Source organism: Lonchura striata, chromosome 1 (assembly GCF_046129695.1).
Source record: "Lonchura striata isolate bLonStr1 chromosome 1, bLonStr1.mat, whole genome shotgun sequence".
NCBI classification, from domain to species: domain Eukaryota; kingdom Metazoa; phylum Chordata; class Aves; order Passeriformes; family Estrildidae; genus Lonchura; species Lonchura striata.
Genome location: NC_134603.1, coordinates 64501929 through 64517870, shown reverse-complemented (window position 1 = coordinate 64517870; position 15942 = coordinate 64501929). Strand labels below are relative to the sequence as shown.

Genomic DNA, 15942 nt, shown 5'->3' with positions numbered 1-15942 from the left:
TGGATCCGTCTTCTTCGTCGCCTTCCTCGGGATGCTCCTCAGCTAAGCCTCTGGAGCACCAACAGAGCTCGACGGACACAGCAGTCCAGCTGTGGGACACGGCTCTGAATAAACTGCGTGAAACGTTCTCCACCCCTCATGCCAAACCACCCAAATAAGTAAAAAATTATAATAATCATTACGTCCCGTAGGTCCAGATCCAGAAAACACGGAATCACAGGGTGGGTCAGGTTGGAAGGCATCACAGTGGGTCATCTGGTCCGACCTGCCTGGCACAGGACTGTGTCCAGATGGTTCTTTAATGTCTTCACTGAGGAAGACTCCACACCCTCCCTGCACAACCTGCTCCAGCGCACGGTGTGCAACAAAACCGTGCGAAGTACTTCATGCTCTTTTGTTTTGGGGGAAAGAAAAAAAACGAGATTTTTTAAAGTTCCATGTGGTTGCCAATGCTGGGAACACTGGAGGTCCCGAATCACAGCGCCGTCCGGGAGGCCCCACTCGCTGTCCTGCACTGCGCACACGGCAGCACCAGCCAGAGCAGTGTGTGCCTTCTCTGCTAAAATACAGCCCAAATACAGAATCTAGTGACTACAACATGACCAAGGACAGCAGAGAACTTTCCATGTTTTACTTTTATATTTTCATTTATCACAGTACAATAACATGAGTTAACCAAAAAAAAAAAGAAAAAAACATCTAGTGCCAACTTCCATGGTGTCAAGTGCTCCACTCCAAACCATGAGTGTCCATTAGAAGTAAAAAAGTGTTGCTCCAGGCTTACAGCGACATTATCTTCCAGAGGACTTGGTCATGGAGGATGCCAGTATAATCTTGTGCTGTTTCAGAGAGCAACCCATCCCATGGCTCCAGACTCCACATTTCCCTGAGTCGGGTTTGGTTCTTCTCACACCAGCCCATGGGATCTGGGAAAGAAAATGGGCCAAGGGCATGTGCAATTCAATTTCCATTTTCAAAAAAGACAAATCCTGTGGTACATTTTGCCAGGATGGCAAATCCAAGGTCTGTAAACACAGCCAGAGCAACACAGCAAATGGAGGAAGACAATGGGATAAGTGCAACTGACGCAAAAGGGAGTAACTTCTGTTTTGACATGATCGTGGCAGATTGTTGGGCTGAGGAAACAATTCTGTAGCGAAACAGGTATCACAGTACACCTGAACTACAGAATCACTGAGACTATAGCTTAAGCTTATTTATGTTTACAAACTCTGAAGAATATTTAAAATCACATCTTCCTTCCCCATTCCTCCCTTCCACAATTGCAGTCTGCTGCACTTTTGAAAAGCACAGACGCTGGCTTTCACTGAATTTAAGGCTATTCTGACAAAAAATGTTTGTAACTCCCCTATCCAAAACTAAGTATAAAAGTCAATTCACTCTAGAATGTCCTGGATAACTTTAAATACAACCATCTGTTTTCCAAAGCAAATCAGCTCATTTTTATATATGGAAGACAAAACAATTTATACTGCAGAAGTTGGTCTTCATATACATAATTTTGTCCTAGAGACCAAACCACTTAGCACTGCAAGGTAAATTTGGCTCAGGACATCCACCCTCTGTTGAATACAGATGTGCTGGTGGGAGAGGTTCACCATCACTCTCCTTGCCTCAAAGCACCAGACCATCAACAGACCTGCTATGGAACATCCTGAAGTTTATCTACCTTGCTCTGAGACAGGCTGAGGATGTACTCACACAAGCACATCTAAGGAAGCGGTAATTTCTGGGAAAGGCTGCAGGGAAGACGATGTCTGCCTGTAAATGTTCTCACCCAAGAGAGAAAACTACGCAGGAACAGCAGAAATGGACACAGTCCTAGCCATGACCACAGCACTCACTTCTCTCCATGGGCACAACAGGATTCTTGCTTATTGTACATGCACCTTTGAAAGCTCAACACATTAGAGAACCCACATTTGGGAGGGTGAGGATCCTTTCCATCATAGGGAAGTGGTTGATTTTGCATTCCCTGAATTAGGCAAGTGTTGCTGGTGGTTTAAGAGTCAGCTGAACTGGTCCAGAAGCAGCCACAGGATAGGCAGGGCTTCACAAAAATGACTACAACCAATGCTTTCTCCTCTTAACCTTAAAGTGCTAGGGAAATGCAGCATGACAGACTAGTCAGCCTAGGAAAAAACTTCCACAGTCCTACCATACCAAATCCTAACATGATGGATAAGGTTCCTAGGAGTTTAGCCTATGAAATCCTCCACAGATGCTGATAAGAGAATTTCATAAGGAAAAAATATAAGCTTGGAGTAACTGGTTAACAGCAAAAAACATGGCAACTTAAATCTTTGTATGGTCAACCAGCATTTTTAGAATACAAGTGACCCTTTGAAATGCACAGCTATCACTTCATTTGTTCAATGGCATTTTTCACTAAAAAAAAAAATGTTCCTCAAATTACGAACATCAAAGACAATACTGTAATAATAATGCTTAGGTACTATTTAAGCTTTATAACTTATCAGAAGTTAAGATCTTTTTACATACATTTCCTATTTTTATCCTGAAAGGACAGCTAACCTTAAAACAAACGGATAATGCCTCACTACCTAAGGGCCATTTCTAAACATTCTCAGTCTGACTCATTTGGGATGAAGAGTTTATTTCCTGCACAGAAAGAGGCTCCTTATTAATCCCTGCGTATCTGGCTGACCTCCCAATGAGGAGCATCAGTGAAAAAGCAGCTGCTGTACATTTATGTTACCTACAGGCTAACATGCTCCACAGTCTGCTCAGAACCTCTGAGCAACCACTGCAAAGTTGGCTGCACCCACTCAAATTTTCTGTCTCCTGCAAAAGCTGACTTCTCACCTAACAGAGAAGGTTAAGCACGGTACATATGTGACTGCAAGACTCAGCCATAACCCTAATACAGATGGCACTGCTAAAATAAACCTGTGTCTCTTTGCAACGTGTTATAAAAATTCACTGATTGCCTTAACATACTGGAATAATCACTGCATTTTCCCATTAAATCGTGAATTCAGTAAGTTCACAAAGAAGTATAAAAAACCCTTTCAAAATAGCTCCTCGGTTATACCTTGCTTGAACTGCACCCTTGGTATTTGAGCAGCATGAGTAATCTCATTTCATTTCTCAACATAACTCAAGACAGAACACAAATAATAAAAATACAAATAATCTATAAAAACCACAGTACATCAGAAATCTGTGTAAAAAACATATGTCTGTATCAAGGAGCTCAGTAACAACTTAAAGCACCACTCAAAATTAAGTACCATACATGTTACAGTACATTCCATTTATTATGACAATTTAAGGCTAAAATAGGTACGACTCCCTTATAATCAAGCTTTCTTATATTTATAAATGCGTACAAACATTAAGTAGATACAAATGTGTAGGGGTTTTTTATTGCTCTGAACTGTCTACTAGAATGTTCAGCTTTCCCAGATGTTGTCTCAATTTGCCTTTTTCAATCTAGCTGAAGTCCTACAATTGCAACTTATGGCACTTGTACGATTACAGACCTTCTTTGATTTGAGCTGTAAATAAATTCAAAGATATATCAGACAAAATTGCCCACCACTGAAAACTTCGTAACTTAGTTAACTAAACTATCTTATTGTCCATAAGATACACAATTAATCACAAAGATTAGCTCAGCCATTCTTCAGGAAGGATTTCTTTTCAAAATAATAGTTCTAACCAAGCGGCAAACAAGACAACCAGCAAGAAATGATTGACTGGTGCCAGTCTAACAGACTGGGCTTTGAGGAAAAAAAAAAACAAAAACAAAAAAAACAGGAAGCTGGATATGTGCTCCAAAACAAAGAGCAAACTTTTCTTCTTGCTCACAGAGCAATTATGTTTCCTAATTATGTAAGGCGATGCCTCATTCTGCCAGTGCCAAATTCTTTGACTGTAGCTTGTCCATTTCTTGACCAATGTTCCCTTCAATGGTATCACACTGGGCAAGAAAAACCTGAGAATAAAAAACAAACAAATGTTATTGGATACACAGTTTGGCACCAAGAAGTGTTCCTGAAGAACTGAAAGTGCAGTTTCTATTGTGAATTTGAAGATGTCAGCTCAACAACCACTTTCCAGTTGTTTTGGTAATAGCTTATGCACACCTGCATTTGCCTTAGAATCCAACATGGATAAGGCTAATAAGGACAATAACATGTCCTGATGCTGACATATTTTCAGTTGATCCAGTGTTCATAAGCAACAATAGGAAACACAAAGGTTCAGACAAGTTAGTGCTTTTTTCAGTTTGGAACATGACTTCTAAGCTCTTTTCTAAAACACAAAATTCAGAGGCCAAGGCTGGGAGGGACAAACCTGCTCAGTCAAATTTAAAACAAGCTTTCATTAAACCAAGACCTTTTCTACTTCTTAAGACTACAAGGCACCACTGAACCTTCCTCTTCATCAGTAGCTGGTGTTACTCAAAAGACAGAAGGCTCCATTCCAAAAAGGGCAGTCCACAGCACCTTATGCTTTCTTAGAACCTGCCCACAAATTCTCACAAGTAGAGTAACACACAGAGAGCAACTGGCAGACAGCAGCCCCTGGTCACTTTGCTCAGCCTGTACACAACACAACACACCAGCACTTTAGGCCAATAAATTGTTTTAGGCCAGCCCCAAGGTATGCAAGTAAACTGCACTTCCTGAGAAAGATTCAGTCAAACCAGACATTTCATGTTACTTACATTAAGATTACAGAAAGAAAGCACTTTCCTTCTAGAGCAACAAACTATTGTGCCATGTGAATCTTCCTCAACCATCACACCGCTTTGAATCATCTATTTCCAACCAATCCCTTGAGCTGTCATCAATTCACATCTGTAAGAACTTGAGTGATGAAAAAGTGAAGGTGCAGTTGCTGGCTACTACTCTTTCATATTTATCTTCCCAACCTAGATGATGTGTGACTGCCAGCAGTAGAAGGCAGTTAATAGCTTCCCCTTGCTTTTTATGGATACTTAAGAATAATAAGCATAACTTGCCACTGTTTTCTTGTTCTTGCTCTGGTAAAACAAACTGTTGTTGACAGCTCTGGTCTGAAACCCCTTAGAATTCTTCTGGAGTCCTCAAAGGGTTCATAACCCACAGCTGCATTATGCTGTGCCTATAAAAGCACATAAATAATTCTGATCTCTGCTCAACAGAATCCATATGCTTAAACAGCAGTTATTAAACAAAGTCCCACTTACTTCTGCTATAATTTTACCCAAGAGTGGAGATCCAGTAGCTCCCACACAGTTTGATAGCCACCACTCTATTACAAGTTCTGCTGCCTTGGTTAGGGGCACAGGGAATCAAGACTGTGTTCAGAACCCCCACATAACACAGCCACACCAGCAACCACCTTCCTTTCCATTACCTGAACTTATCTCAATAACTGAGTACAAAGTGCTTTGTCCCTAAAGCTGTAACTAAAACCATTTCTCTTATGAAGTACTTCTTGGTGGGCCTTCCTCTACAATAGATGGCTATAATAAAAAACTTATGAAACATCAATGAAAGGTATTTAGTAAGGTTACAGTAAAATAAAAAAATCATTCAACTCTATATATGAATGCAAGGTACTTCCAAGAACAATTTTTGGAGCCTAATCTGGCACTAAAGTTAGCACAATATAAATAAAAACAGTAATAAAAGTAGCATTACCATTCATTTATATAAGTTTGAATGGAGGGAGCTGAATTCCAGTATTTATTAACAAACCTTCAGTTCAAAGTCCTAAGAAGACAATGCCTAGGAATTCACAAACATCATACCATAGCAAAGCAATTAAACCCCCCATCCCCAGGATAGATACTCTGCTGTATAGATTTTAAAGACCTACTCTCCAAAGAAAGTTGGTGCATTGCAGTATAAGCTACATTTTCCAAAGAACACCTCTGGCAAGGTCAGGAGTAGGTCAGCAGGAGTTAGAGTTAACTGCATCCTTGTGCCCAGACCTCAGTCATTACTCCAATCCGTCAAGATTCAAAAAAAGAGGAATGATCAATCCTGTTGTTTTTACAAGTTATCAGGATTACTTCACATCATCAGGCAGCCGTAAGACAAACTATTAATGTAAATGACAAGCATTATCTGAAAACAGCATGACCTATGAAAAACTGTATTTTGTGTGCTATTCTATAAAGCTATTAAATATCTCTCAAAGGGAGGTCATACAAGACACCGATGAAGAAACACTGAAAACCATCTAAATAGCTCATTTTCACAAACTCTTGGTATACAAGTGCCCAGCATTTATGGAAGAAAAAAAATAAAAAGGGAAGAAAACACACCAAATACAAACCAAGAAAACTCACCTGGACCCTCTTCACTAACCCTTTCTTTTTCAGTTTGCAGTCACTGAAATTCTCTGGCAGATTCTGCAGTAAAATAAGCAAACAAGTTGATGCAGGTTAATGCTGAAATGAACGTATCAGACTTACTGCAAAAAACTGGAATTATCAAAGAATCCTCTCAACAGGCATCCTGAAAATACCATGCCTGCTCAGTAAGGATGACTACACAGGAAAGAATATATAAGAAAAAGTTATTAAAAAGCTAGGGATGCAGCTGGCTGACTGCAAAGATCAGAGCTAGCAAATCTACCATGTGTCGTTAGGGAATATACAGCAACAAACTACACACACTGCTTTTTCTGCTGTGTGGTATATGTTAACTGTTCTTCAGAGCTTTTTCAGAGATTATAACATGAACAAATTTCTTACAAATACATTCAATCACTTGCCATCACTGGAATGTATCATTAGTAATGCAGCCATTGCCAGTCTAAGCGGTACATCTGATCATCTCTCAATGTACTCATGGAAGGCAACAGATATGAAGTGTTACACAATGTCAGCCTTCAATTTAATTCAAATTGTATCATTTTCTGTACTCCTACCACCCATTACATTCGTGTAGGTCATCCTGGCAAGCGTTACATGCGTTGTCCTTTTTGAGCTATGTGAAATTGGGGTGCTGCTGAGGAATGGTGCTCAGGTTTATGATTTTTTTCTTAACAGATAAAACACCTCTACAGATGATTATCACTTTATATAGTTTATGTGAACATTCTTAAGAACACTGTGTTCTCACTAGTGGAAATGCATAAAAATCTTGGGAGTTTCTCAATAGTTTACCTTTTATTTTCCACCCTAACTCCAGCCCAAGAACACAGGTTTACCTAACCTAATCTGTTTCATTTCAGCCAAAATGTGAGCACAGCTGGGAGGTTTAGATACATAAACTTTTGTAAAAATCAAAATACAACCAAAAAAAAAAAAAAAAAAAAAAAGGCGTTCTTTTCTTTTACTGTTCAGACAAATGGATTCTACTCTTCCTGTTTCTTGCCCATGCTGTGGGCACTGGTGTGAGGCACTTCAGCTGAGCTGTGGGCCGTGTCACCTCCCTGCAGGAACACTCCTTATCTCCTCAGAGGTATTTCACTCATGTTTCCCTCTTGAGCCCTTACAGCATGATGGTTGGAGTAGAAAGCTACAACCTAGTTTCCGTTACTGATACTTGGTAGGAAAGTTACAAAAAACTGTAGTGAGCATACAGACTAAGGGGGGATGACATGGAGGATGGAGAAAGGTGGAAAGTTACCAACCCAGATACAACAATATGGAGAATTATAGGGAGAAAATGTGGTTGCTGCTCCCTTGAAGGAATGTGGTCAGCAATCCCAACTTCCCACAAATAAACACTAAGGGGACCTAAAGAGAGGAGACACCATGGCCAGGGTCTTGTAGCTGATAAGCCATGTAAAAGCTGTCAGCCAAGGAAGGAAAATTATTTCCTGCTGTTGAACCAGGAACTGTGGCAAAAGCACAGATGTCCACCTCCATTCCAAAGTTTACCCTGAATACAATATTAACGTATAGCTCCAGCCTCAAAGGTCACCTCAGATGTAATACTGACATTACCCACCTCCAAGGTAGAGCCACCCCCCACTGAACATAATGCATGAGTAGAGTCACTCTAGCTCCACCTAAACGTAAAAATAGTATAAGAGTAAGTTAAAAGTGATATAAAAATAGGGAAGACTCCATTGTTGGGAATTAGAGCTGGTTAGTATATGGCTTTAAGTTTTTGCAGCCAGATACTACCACCAGCAATCCTGTCAGTGTTTTCTATTGTATTAATAAAGGATGGCTATTCCAAAAACTGGTAAAGTGAGTACTTCAAGGGCACTTACAGTCACTGGCAGCAGGTAATGTATTTGACTGTGGATACCCAGGAGGGGGTCCTTCTTATGCTGTTGTGTCCTGAATTTGTCCCTGAATCTTGCCTGGGGCACCAGCAGACCAATTAAAGGTGTGGAGGTCCAGGAAGGGACCCCAAGCAAGTCAGCTGAACCCCCCTCACATCAAGTGGGCTGCTCAGGGAAGGGTAACAGGACACTGACAGACTGGTGGGGCACAAGGGTCTCAGTTAACCTGGGGCACTGACACACAAATCAAACAGAAAGGGCTGGGAAAAACCTCCCCTTTCACGTGACAATGCTCCTTGAGCTTTAGAAATACCTTTCTCTGAAGATCTGATTTCATGCTTACAGCTCATGCTAAGAGATTAACGAATTACAGTAAGAAATGCTTATCACGTTTTTATTGATTCAAAAAAAAATCAAAAAGTTTAGTAATAGGATCTCATCTTATTGTAAGTGAAAAAACTTCCCAGACATCTAGGAAATGTTTACTACAGGAATAGTGATGCATTTTTTTCAGAATACTTCTTTCTTTTAATCCTTGAAATGTTAATTTTGTATGGATTTATTCAATGACAAGTACAGTAGAGACAATGAAAGAGTTAAATTTCATCAGAACAGCTTGTTAATTTAAGTTCTACAGAGGAACTGTAATTTTAAAAAATCTTCAGGAAAGGAGAATGGGCCACCAGAGCATAACTATGAGTCAGTAGCACTATCAATGTCCTCAATACTGATAGAGGCAATTTGACAGATTTCTTGTGAATTTATGTTAACAAAATCAAGTGACTGGTAGCTCGTAAGAGAAAGCTTTTTTCAATTCTTAGAACAATGTGTTCTCTGCAATATTGTCTTTCTAGAGTAAAAAATCTGCCATTTAACAGGAGACCATCTTGAGCACAAAGTGAGTGCTCACACTGCAATATTGGTGAAAACATTCATTAAATCAGAGATGGTTCACTGGTGCGTTGCTGTCATGACTGTGGATTCAAATCTTCCTACTGATCTCAGAAAAAATTTTTTTTTAAAAAGCCTTTCAGGTATTTAAAAAACTGATCCAGATGACCAAGTAAAGCATTTCCTGTATTTTTCTCACTGAGATTTGTAATAAATAGTGTGTTTTGACTTCTGTTCCTAGATCAATTGTTTTAAGTGATGAAATAAATAGCACATCTGTGAATACACAAACACCAATCTTCAAGTATTGAACAAGACTCAACTGCATCCTTCTGAAGAAAACTTCTAAGATCCGTGGCTTATGGCAATGTCTGACTGTGTCAGACAAATCTAAATTTTTTAAGATGCAGTGAAAGCAGTAGCTGTTTAAACACATTTACGTTACAATGCTTAAGTTACAGATGCTCTACCCAAAAGCATCCCTTTCACACCTCTGGCAGTAACAACACTGTATTTTTCTCTCACACCCCACTACTGTATGACTATAAACTTCTCAACCTTCCAAATCCCATCTTTTAAATTTACAATTGTTGAATGCATGGTGTCTATTAAAAGTATTTAGTTCCCAAACTCTGCTCCTCTAATTAATGAGCTTGTCTGCTACTAGTAAGAAGTGATACTCCTAAAATAGAAAGAAAACAATATGCAGGCTTCCTCAACCTTCTCTCTGTAACCAACCAAATCTCATTTTCCATCAGTTTTGAGTGATCCAAATAACACAGCAGCTGAGATACCTTAATGAGTTGTGACAATTCTGGCAAAGAAAAAAGCTGGGATATTATTGTGTCAGCTTGCTGATATGTTTGCTTTCTACAATCCATCATCCATTCTTCTCAGTCACATTTTTCCCCGCTGAATTTTTTAACATGCTGTTGACTCAATCAACAGCACCTCTACATGTCCAATAGCACTTAACAGATGTGTCATAACTAGCTTTTTACTTGGCTGCTGAAAAGAACACGAATTACTTATATAAACCATTTCTACAATAAAATAAAATACTTTACTGCCTTGCATTTCTGTTTGCTATTTTTTACTCCAGTGGAACTCACTTATTGCTCACACACATCCCTGACTACCAGTCTGTACTGATGCCTCCACACAGTGCATAACCACAGTACAGCTGAGTGCTGCCTCAGTAAGCTGGTGGCCTGTTCATCTGACCTGGTGTGATACCAGCACTCTGAACTCCCTCATTTTATGTAAAGATTCCACCCAGCTACATGTATTTCATCTACAAGATTGCACATTTGTCCAGTGTTCATGACAAATCTCACAACCAGCTTTGTATATTAAAAGAAAAAAATATGTGCAATGCAACTGAAATCACTGGCAATCCAAACCCTCACTTATTAAAAAAAAAAAAAAACAAACAAAAAAAAAAAAAACCTAACAACTTTTCAATGGCATAGGCTCTTATTCAATTACTACAGATTTTGGAAGACATTAACTGCAATTAGTCTTAGCTCTGGCTACTCTACTTTCTCAAGAAACAAAGTACAGGGACTCCATTACTTCCCAAATCTAAACACCAAGTCACTGATTATAAGTCTTCTACAACATTGTACTAGACATAAAATCCCTTGTCCAGTACTATTTAGAGTATTTTGGATAAGGAGATACAGCACAGCATGGTTTCTGTCTAAACCACACAAAAAGTAACAGAATTAAAAGTAAACTTGGGAAATTGAGTTTGGATTATTCAGAAAGCAGTGAAACATTTTTACAAAGCTGCCTGCTGGGTTCCAGAACTGCACACCAGAATAAAAGTACTGAGTCTTTTTCCAAATAGGATTTGGTATCAAAACTTGAAGGGGTCAGAAATAAGCTTTAACCCCATCCAATTGAGACAGCTGTTGTCACCTTACTGATATTTTCATGACAACACATAGTACATCTGCCACTTCAAGCAGGACATCAGTTATATGAAGTCTTTATGTGTAACATCATTCAAAAACTGTCAGCACAATATTATCCTGTATGTGAGCAACAAAAGAAAACAGAAATTTGAAGACTTCAAAATACATAGAATACAGCAATTTAAAAAAAAAAAAGTATAGAGTATAAAAAACAGCAAAGACTAGGTTATCATCATAGGCTCACAATACAAAAGCAAGAAATTAGTTACTAAGCTCTCCACCATTCCCAGGAACACATCCATTTTACATAGCATTTGATGATGGCCAGTTCAAATTATTACTCTGATTTAGTCCACTGCTGAACTTTTACAAAGAGTCCATCAAATTAAACTATATTTGTTTCACCAGTTATAGGTATTTGCATGGCATATTTCTGAAAAAAATCCAACAGAAGGTCACTGTACCAAGGAGGAGACCCAAAGACACCACTACCACAGAAAAGCAGCATTTTTCCCTCAGAGCAGGCTATTATGATCTTGATATGCAACATAATTATATAATGAGGCTTACAGAGAACGCCCAGCAGACAGAGAAACAGCGTAAGGAAATACCATGGCTGGAGCAATGTTCTATTTATCTCTGCACAAGACCCTTATTCTCATCTAGCTCTGAGCTACTACATGATACAGGAAGATATATATTATACTCTCTAAATGTAATGCAATGTTATGATCCACTAATGAATGTGAAGCACTTGGATAGCCAAAAATAAATGTCTTAGTGCATTAAAATATCAAGTTTCTGTTGGGATTTGATCCTCTTCTGTGGTTAGTTACTTACAATGGCATCAATCTGTTCAAGGGTCTTCATGAACTGCTCTGCAGTTCCTTTAATCCTCTTATCCAGCTGTTTTAGTGCTTCTGCTTGGAGATCCTTTGCTAAAAATCCCTGAAGAAGAAAAAACAAAATTATCCTATACCCTACACAATACTCACCTTAGAAAATCTGTCAATCTACAACAGCAGAAAACATCTTTTACTATTTCTTTGTTTTCAAGCATGATAGGGACTCAAATCTTAATCTGTATTCTTCTGTATTTCATCAATTCTTGACATGGTACATATAAGATCTGCTAGGTTTACTAAAATGATGAACATGTAATAGACCTTCTTTTGACTTTGAGAGAACTAGATTTTTTTCCAGATATAAAGAATGTAAGTTATCCCACAGGAAACAATATTTACCTTTATCCAAACAGTGCCATGTCTCTATTTTGCAAACTCATAAATGGCATTTGGAATTCACTAAGAGTTATTACTAACTCTTGGACACTTAGGAGGGGCAGCCTATTTCTTACTGACTACTCAAAACCTCCAAACTGTTTTGTTTGGGTTTTATTTTTTACATAGAAATACCTAAAAAACTGCTTTGCAAAGATATAAAGTGATACAAAACTGGCATACCTTCTGGATACTTGTGAACTCTTTATTAACTTCCTCTAACTTATTAGCTATTTGCTCCACTGACTTCTCCAAATCTTTTAACTTCTTTAATTCAGCCTCTTCTTCTGGACTATTCTGTGTATTCAAAAGTACAACATTCACAACTAAGGAACAAATAAAGATACAATGCAGCTAAAAAGCAGCAGTGCTGATACAGACATAAAGGCTTCTGGGGGTTTAGAATACACACTACACTGTGGCTATTCTTTACATATTTCAATAACTACCAAATAAGCTTCTTCCAAAGCTTAATTACAAATATACTTAAATCACCAATGTATATAAACACATTTAATGAGATTAATTTTAAGGAAAAAGGGAAAGTGATTTTTTTTTCTTTTTATCAACTTACCATTTCTAAAGTATAGGCAATATTTATATAATAAGATTATTATCTCATCTTCAAGGTGCAAAGCCAGCCACAAATCATTTCACCAAAAATAACCCAGATGATCAAGGCTCGGTAGCTACAGTTGGGAAAGTTTTTTTTAAACTTACTAAAAAATAAGACGAGCAGATAAGGTCATCAGTGCACAGAAAGTTCATGAGCACTGACCACAGATTAGGCAGAGTCCTGTCAATAATGTAATGCAGAAGCTAGTCAATAATAATTTCAGAAAAGTATAAACTTCAGTTATTTGCAGTGTAACATGAGACTGAACTCAACTTTGTGGATAGGTGTATACGAAATTAGGTTAATGCTCCAGCTTGTTTCTGTGTTCAACAGTTGACTTAGTAACAAAAATGATGATAGTTTAAGGGGGAAAAAAGATCCCAAAGCAATGCTTACCCTTTTCCCAATCAACATGACTTTGCAACCATTTTTAACACCAAGTGCTGATAATGGTTGTTCCAGTTCTTTCAGAGACTTCCCTAAACGAACAACAAGAGAGGAAAGAAACAGTTTAAGTATAGTTAGTGGCATAAGAATATCTTTTTGAAGACATTGAAAACATGGACACCCAATGAAAACCCATCCTCTATAAGAAACATGGCAGATTTATAAGTTACCTTTGTATATCAGTTTCTGAAAAGGAACTGGAACTCCAGTGACTTGTTCAATAAGTACAGCCATGTCTTGTAGTGTAGGTTCACCATCTTCTTGCTGAGAAGCAACTTGAATACTGTGCTTTTCATTGCCTAGTAGAAACACACATTAACAGTAATACCTATTATAACCTAGAAAATATTAGAGAGAATTAATCTCTAATACTTATTACCATTAATGCAGAAAGTTCTCAAATGACAGGTTCTCACGTGGAATCACAATTTTCAATTGAATTATTCTACTGCATTTCCTTCCTCTTGAAGTGATTGACCTCAAAATTTTGGCTTACATTGGAATAACCAGAAGAGCTTCACTGGGTGTATTTTACTGGTGTAATTTAGCTCCTGCTAAATATTATTCCCTATCTCTTTTTAAGAGTACATATGGTGTCCAGACATCCCACAAGCTAACACATGAAAGCCCACACCTTCCTGATGTATTCCATTTCCTACTTGTAGGAACTTCTAATGACATGAGACTTTGGTATCTGAGACAATTATCACTTCCTTTGCTCCCTCCTTCTCAAACACGAGAAACAAACATTGTCTACCCTGTTTCATCTCCACCAACAACCAGAGAGTATTCTAAGAGTACAAAAACTGTTTCTCCCCCATATAGTACTGATAAGCAGACATAACCACTTGGAGAAGTCCCAGCTTATCTGTCACCTTCCACTTCCTATTCAGACTCCCTAAGATTACTTGCATGCAAACAGGAGGTAGTTCTTAGGGGAAAAAAAGGAGTATCCTATTAATCTCTGCTTTGCAACAGACCCTTTCTACAAACCTCTGCTCCCACACACATAAAGTCTGTCAATCTGAAAGCACCCACAGCAGTCAATGACCCCTCAGATTAAATGGAACTCCCTGAACACACTAGGGAGCACATGAATCATGATGATTTAAACAAATCAGTCCACAAAATTCCTAAAAGACTCTTAAATAAAACTACCAGGTGATAAAGGAAACATTTTAACAAAACAAATTGAAATACAATTTGAAAACACAAATGAGAATCAGAAATAAACAAGCTTTGGAGATGGAAAAAACATTACCAACATAGGGCAAAAGAACCAAAGGCAGAATTTATTATTCAAATTTTTTTTAATACAATAAAAAATCACTAAGTTTTGCTAACAAAATTCAGCAGAACATCTTGGTGATTTAATACCTTACTATCTTCTTTGTTCCTCCTACTGTCTCACTTAGATCCACACCAAAATTTAACCACCGTGTTTTCCATCTTATTTTTAAGAACTGTGGCGGTCAAGCTATTCTCACCCCCTTACAGTAAGGTTTTATATTTTTTTATAGATACATCTTCCCGTCTACCTTCTTCTCCCTCCTCTGATTTTTCTTTTCAAGGGGGAAAAAAAGCCCAACTCAGCTGGCCTTTGAGTGACCCAATCCATCATGTCAGCACCACCTGTCCTACCAAAGAAAGCACTCTCTGTTGCAGTCTTGCAGCTCACTAGCTGCAAACATCCAAGCCTCTTCAACAAACCAGAAGAAAGCCTACTGGGTAGCAACCTGCTGTTAACATGCAGTGCTGACTTCAGCAATATATTTCTCAATATAATCTCAATGGAGATTATCCAAACAGCAGAATCACAGAATGGACCAGCTTGAAGGGACCACAGTGGGTCATCTGGTCCAACTTCCCTGCCCAAGCAGGGTCATCCTAGAGCACATGGCACAGGATGGTGTCCAGACAGCTCTTGAATACCTCCAGTGACAGAGACTGCATAACCTCACTGCGAACAGCCTGACTTCATCTTGTTGGCACCCCCCGTTCATATATTCATTCACACCCATGAGGTCCCCTCTGTCATCTCTCCTGCAGGCAGAACAGGCCCAGCTCCCCCACTCTCCCTTTTCAGAGATGCCCCAGTCCCCCGAGCTCCTCGCCGCCCCCGCCGATCTCTGCGCTCGCCCGCTGGCAAAGGCGGCCGTGTCCCCCGTCCCACTAGACCCGTGCGCACGCCGGCGCCTGCGGCGCAGCCGGAGGAGCCGCTGGCAGGCCGGGCCGGCGGGCAGCGAAGCGTCACGGCCGCAGCCGGACGGAGCCCGGGCTGCGCGGGCCGGGCCGTGCCCGCCGAGGCCGCCCCGCCGCCGGGCCGGGCGGGCACGGCGGGCACAGGGGTGGGGAAAGGCCGGGATGCGCCCCCGCCGCTTACTGTAAGTGATGGTGACGGTCACCGGCGCTCCGGGCGCCGCCATCTCGCCCCGCCGCAGGAACCGTCGGCGGCGCTGCCGGGCGCGCCCGGAGCGCGTCACTTCCGCAGCTGCAAACCGGGAATGCCGCGTTCCCGAGCGGCTCCCGCGGGAACGGGACCTACCCTTGCCCGTCCCAAGCC

The 15942-nt window shown here is 39.8% G+C and overlaps 1 protein-coding gene across 4 annotated transcripts; it reads right to left on the bottom strand.

The window, feature by feature from the left end:
- Positions 1–620: 620 nt before the first annotated feature.
- Positions 621–15879, bottom strand: BAG1 (BAG cochaperone 1). 4 transcript variants are annotated; one of them, XM_021528741.3, is made up of 7 exons: positions 15763–15870; positions 13550–13678; positions 13329–13411; positions 12500–12613; positions 11877–11984; positions 6332–6394; positions 621–926 (listed from the first exon to the last, which is right to left on the bottom strand). In XM_021528741.3, exons 1-7 carry the CDS (start codon positions 15803–15805, stop codon positions 792–794), a joined length of 675 nt encoding a protein of 224 aa, XP_021384416.2. In that variant the 5' UTR covers positions 15806–15870; the 3' UTR covers positions 621–791. The 4 variants fall into 4 exon arrangements, with proteins under 4 accessions (XP_021384416.2, XP_021384417.2, XP_021384415.2 ...); XM_021528742.3 differs by lacking the exon at positions 621–926 and adding an exon at positions 3205–3982 and having other exon boundaries at positions 15763–15879; XM_021528740.3 differs by lacking the exon at positions 621–926 and having other exon boundaries at positions 4571–6394; positions 15763–15879.
- Between the last annotated feature and the right edge of the window lie 63 nt (positions 15880–15942).

Coding starts and splice junctions, on each gene's coding strand:
- BAG1 (XM_021528740.3), bottom strand. CDS start 15,805: ATGGCGGCGCCCGGAGCGCCGGTGACCGTCACCATCACTTACA. Junction 12,614..13,328: donor TCATGTTGATTGGGAAAAGG/GTAAGCATTGCT, acceptor TTGAATACACAG/AATAGTCCAGAAGAAGAGGC. Junction 6,395..11,876: donor TTGAACAGATTGATGCCATT/GTAAGTAACTAA, acceptor ATTTTACTGCAG/AATCTGCCAGAGAATTTCAG.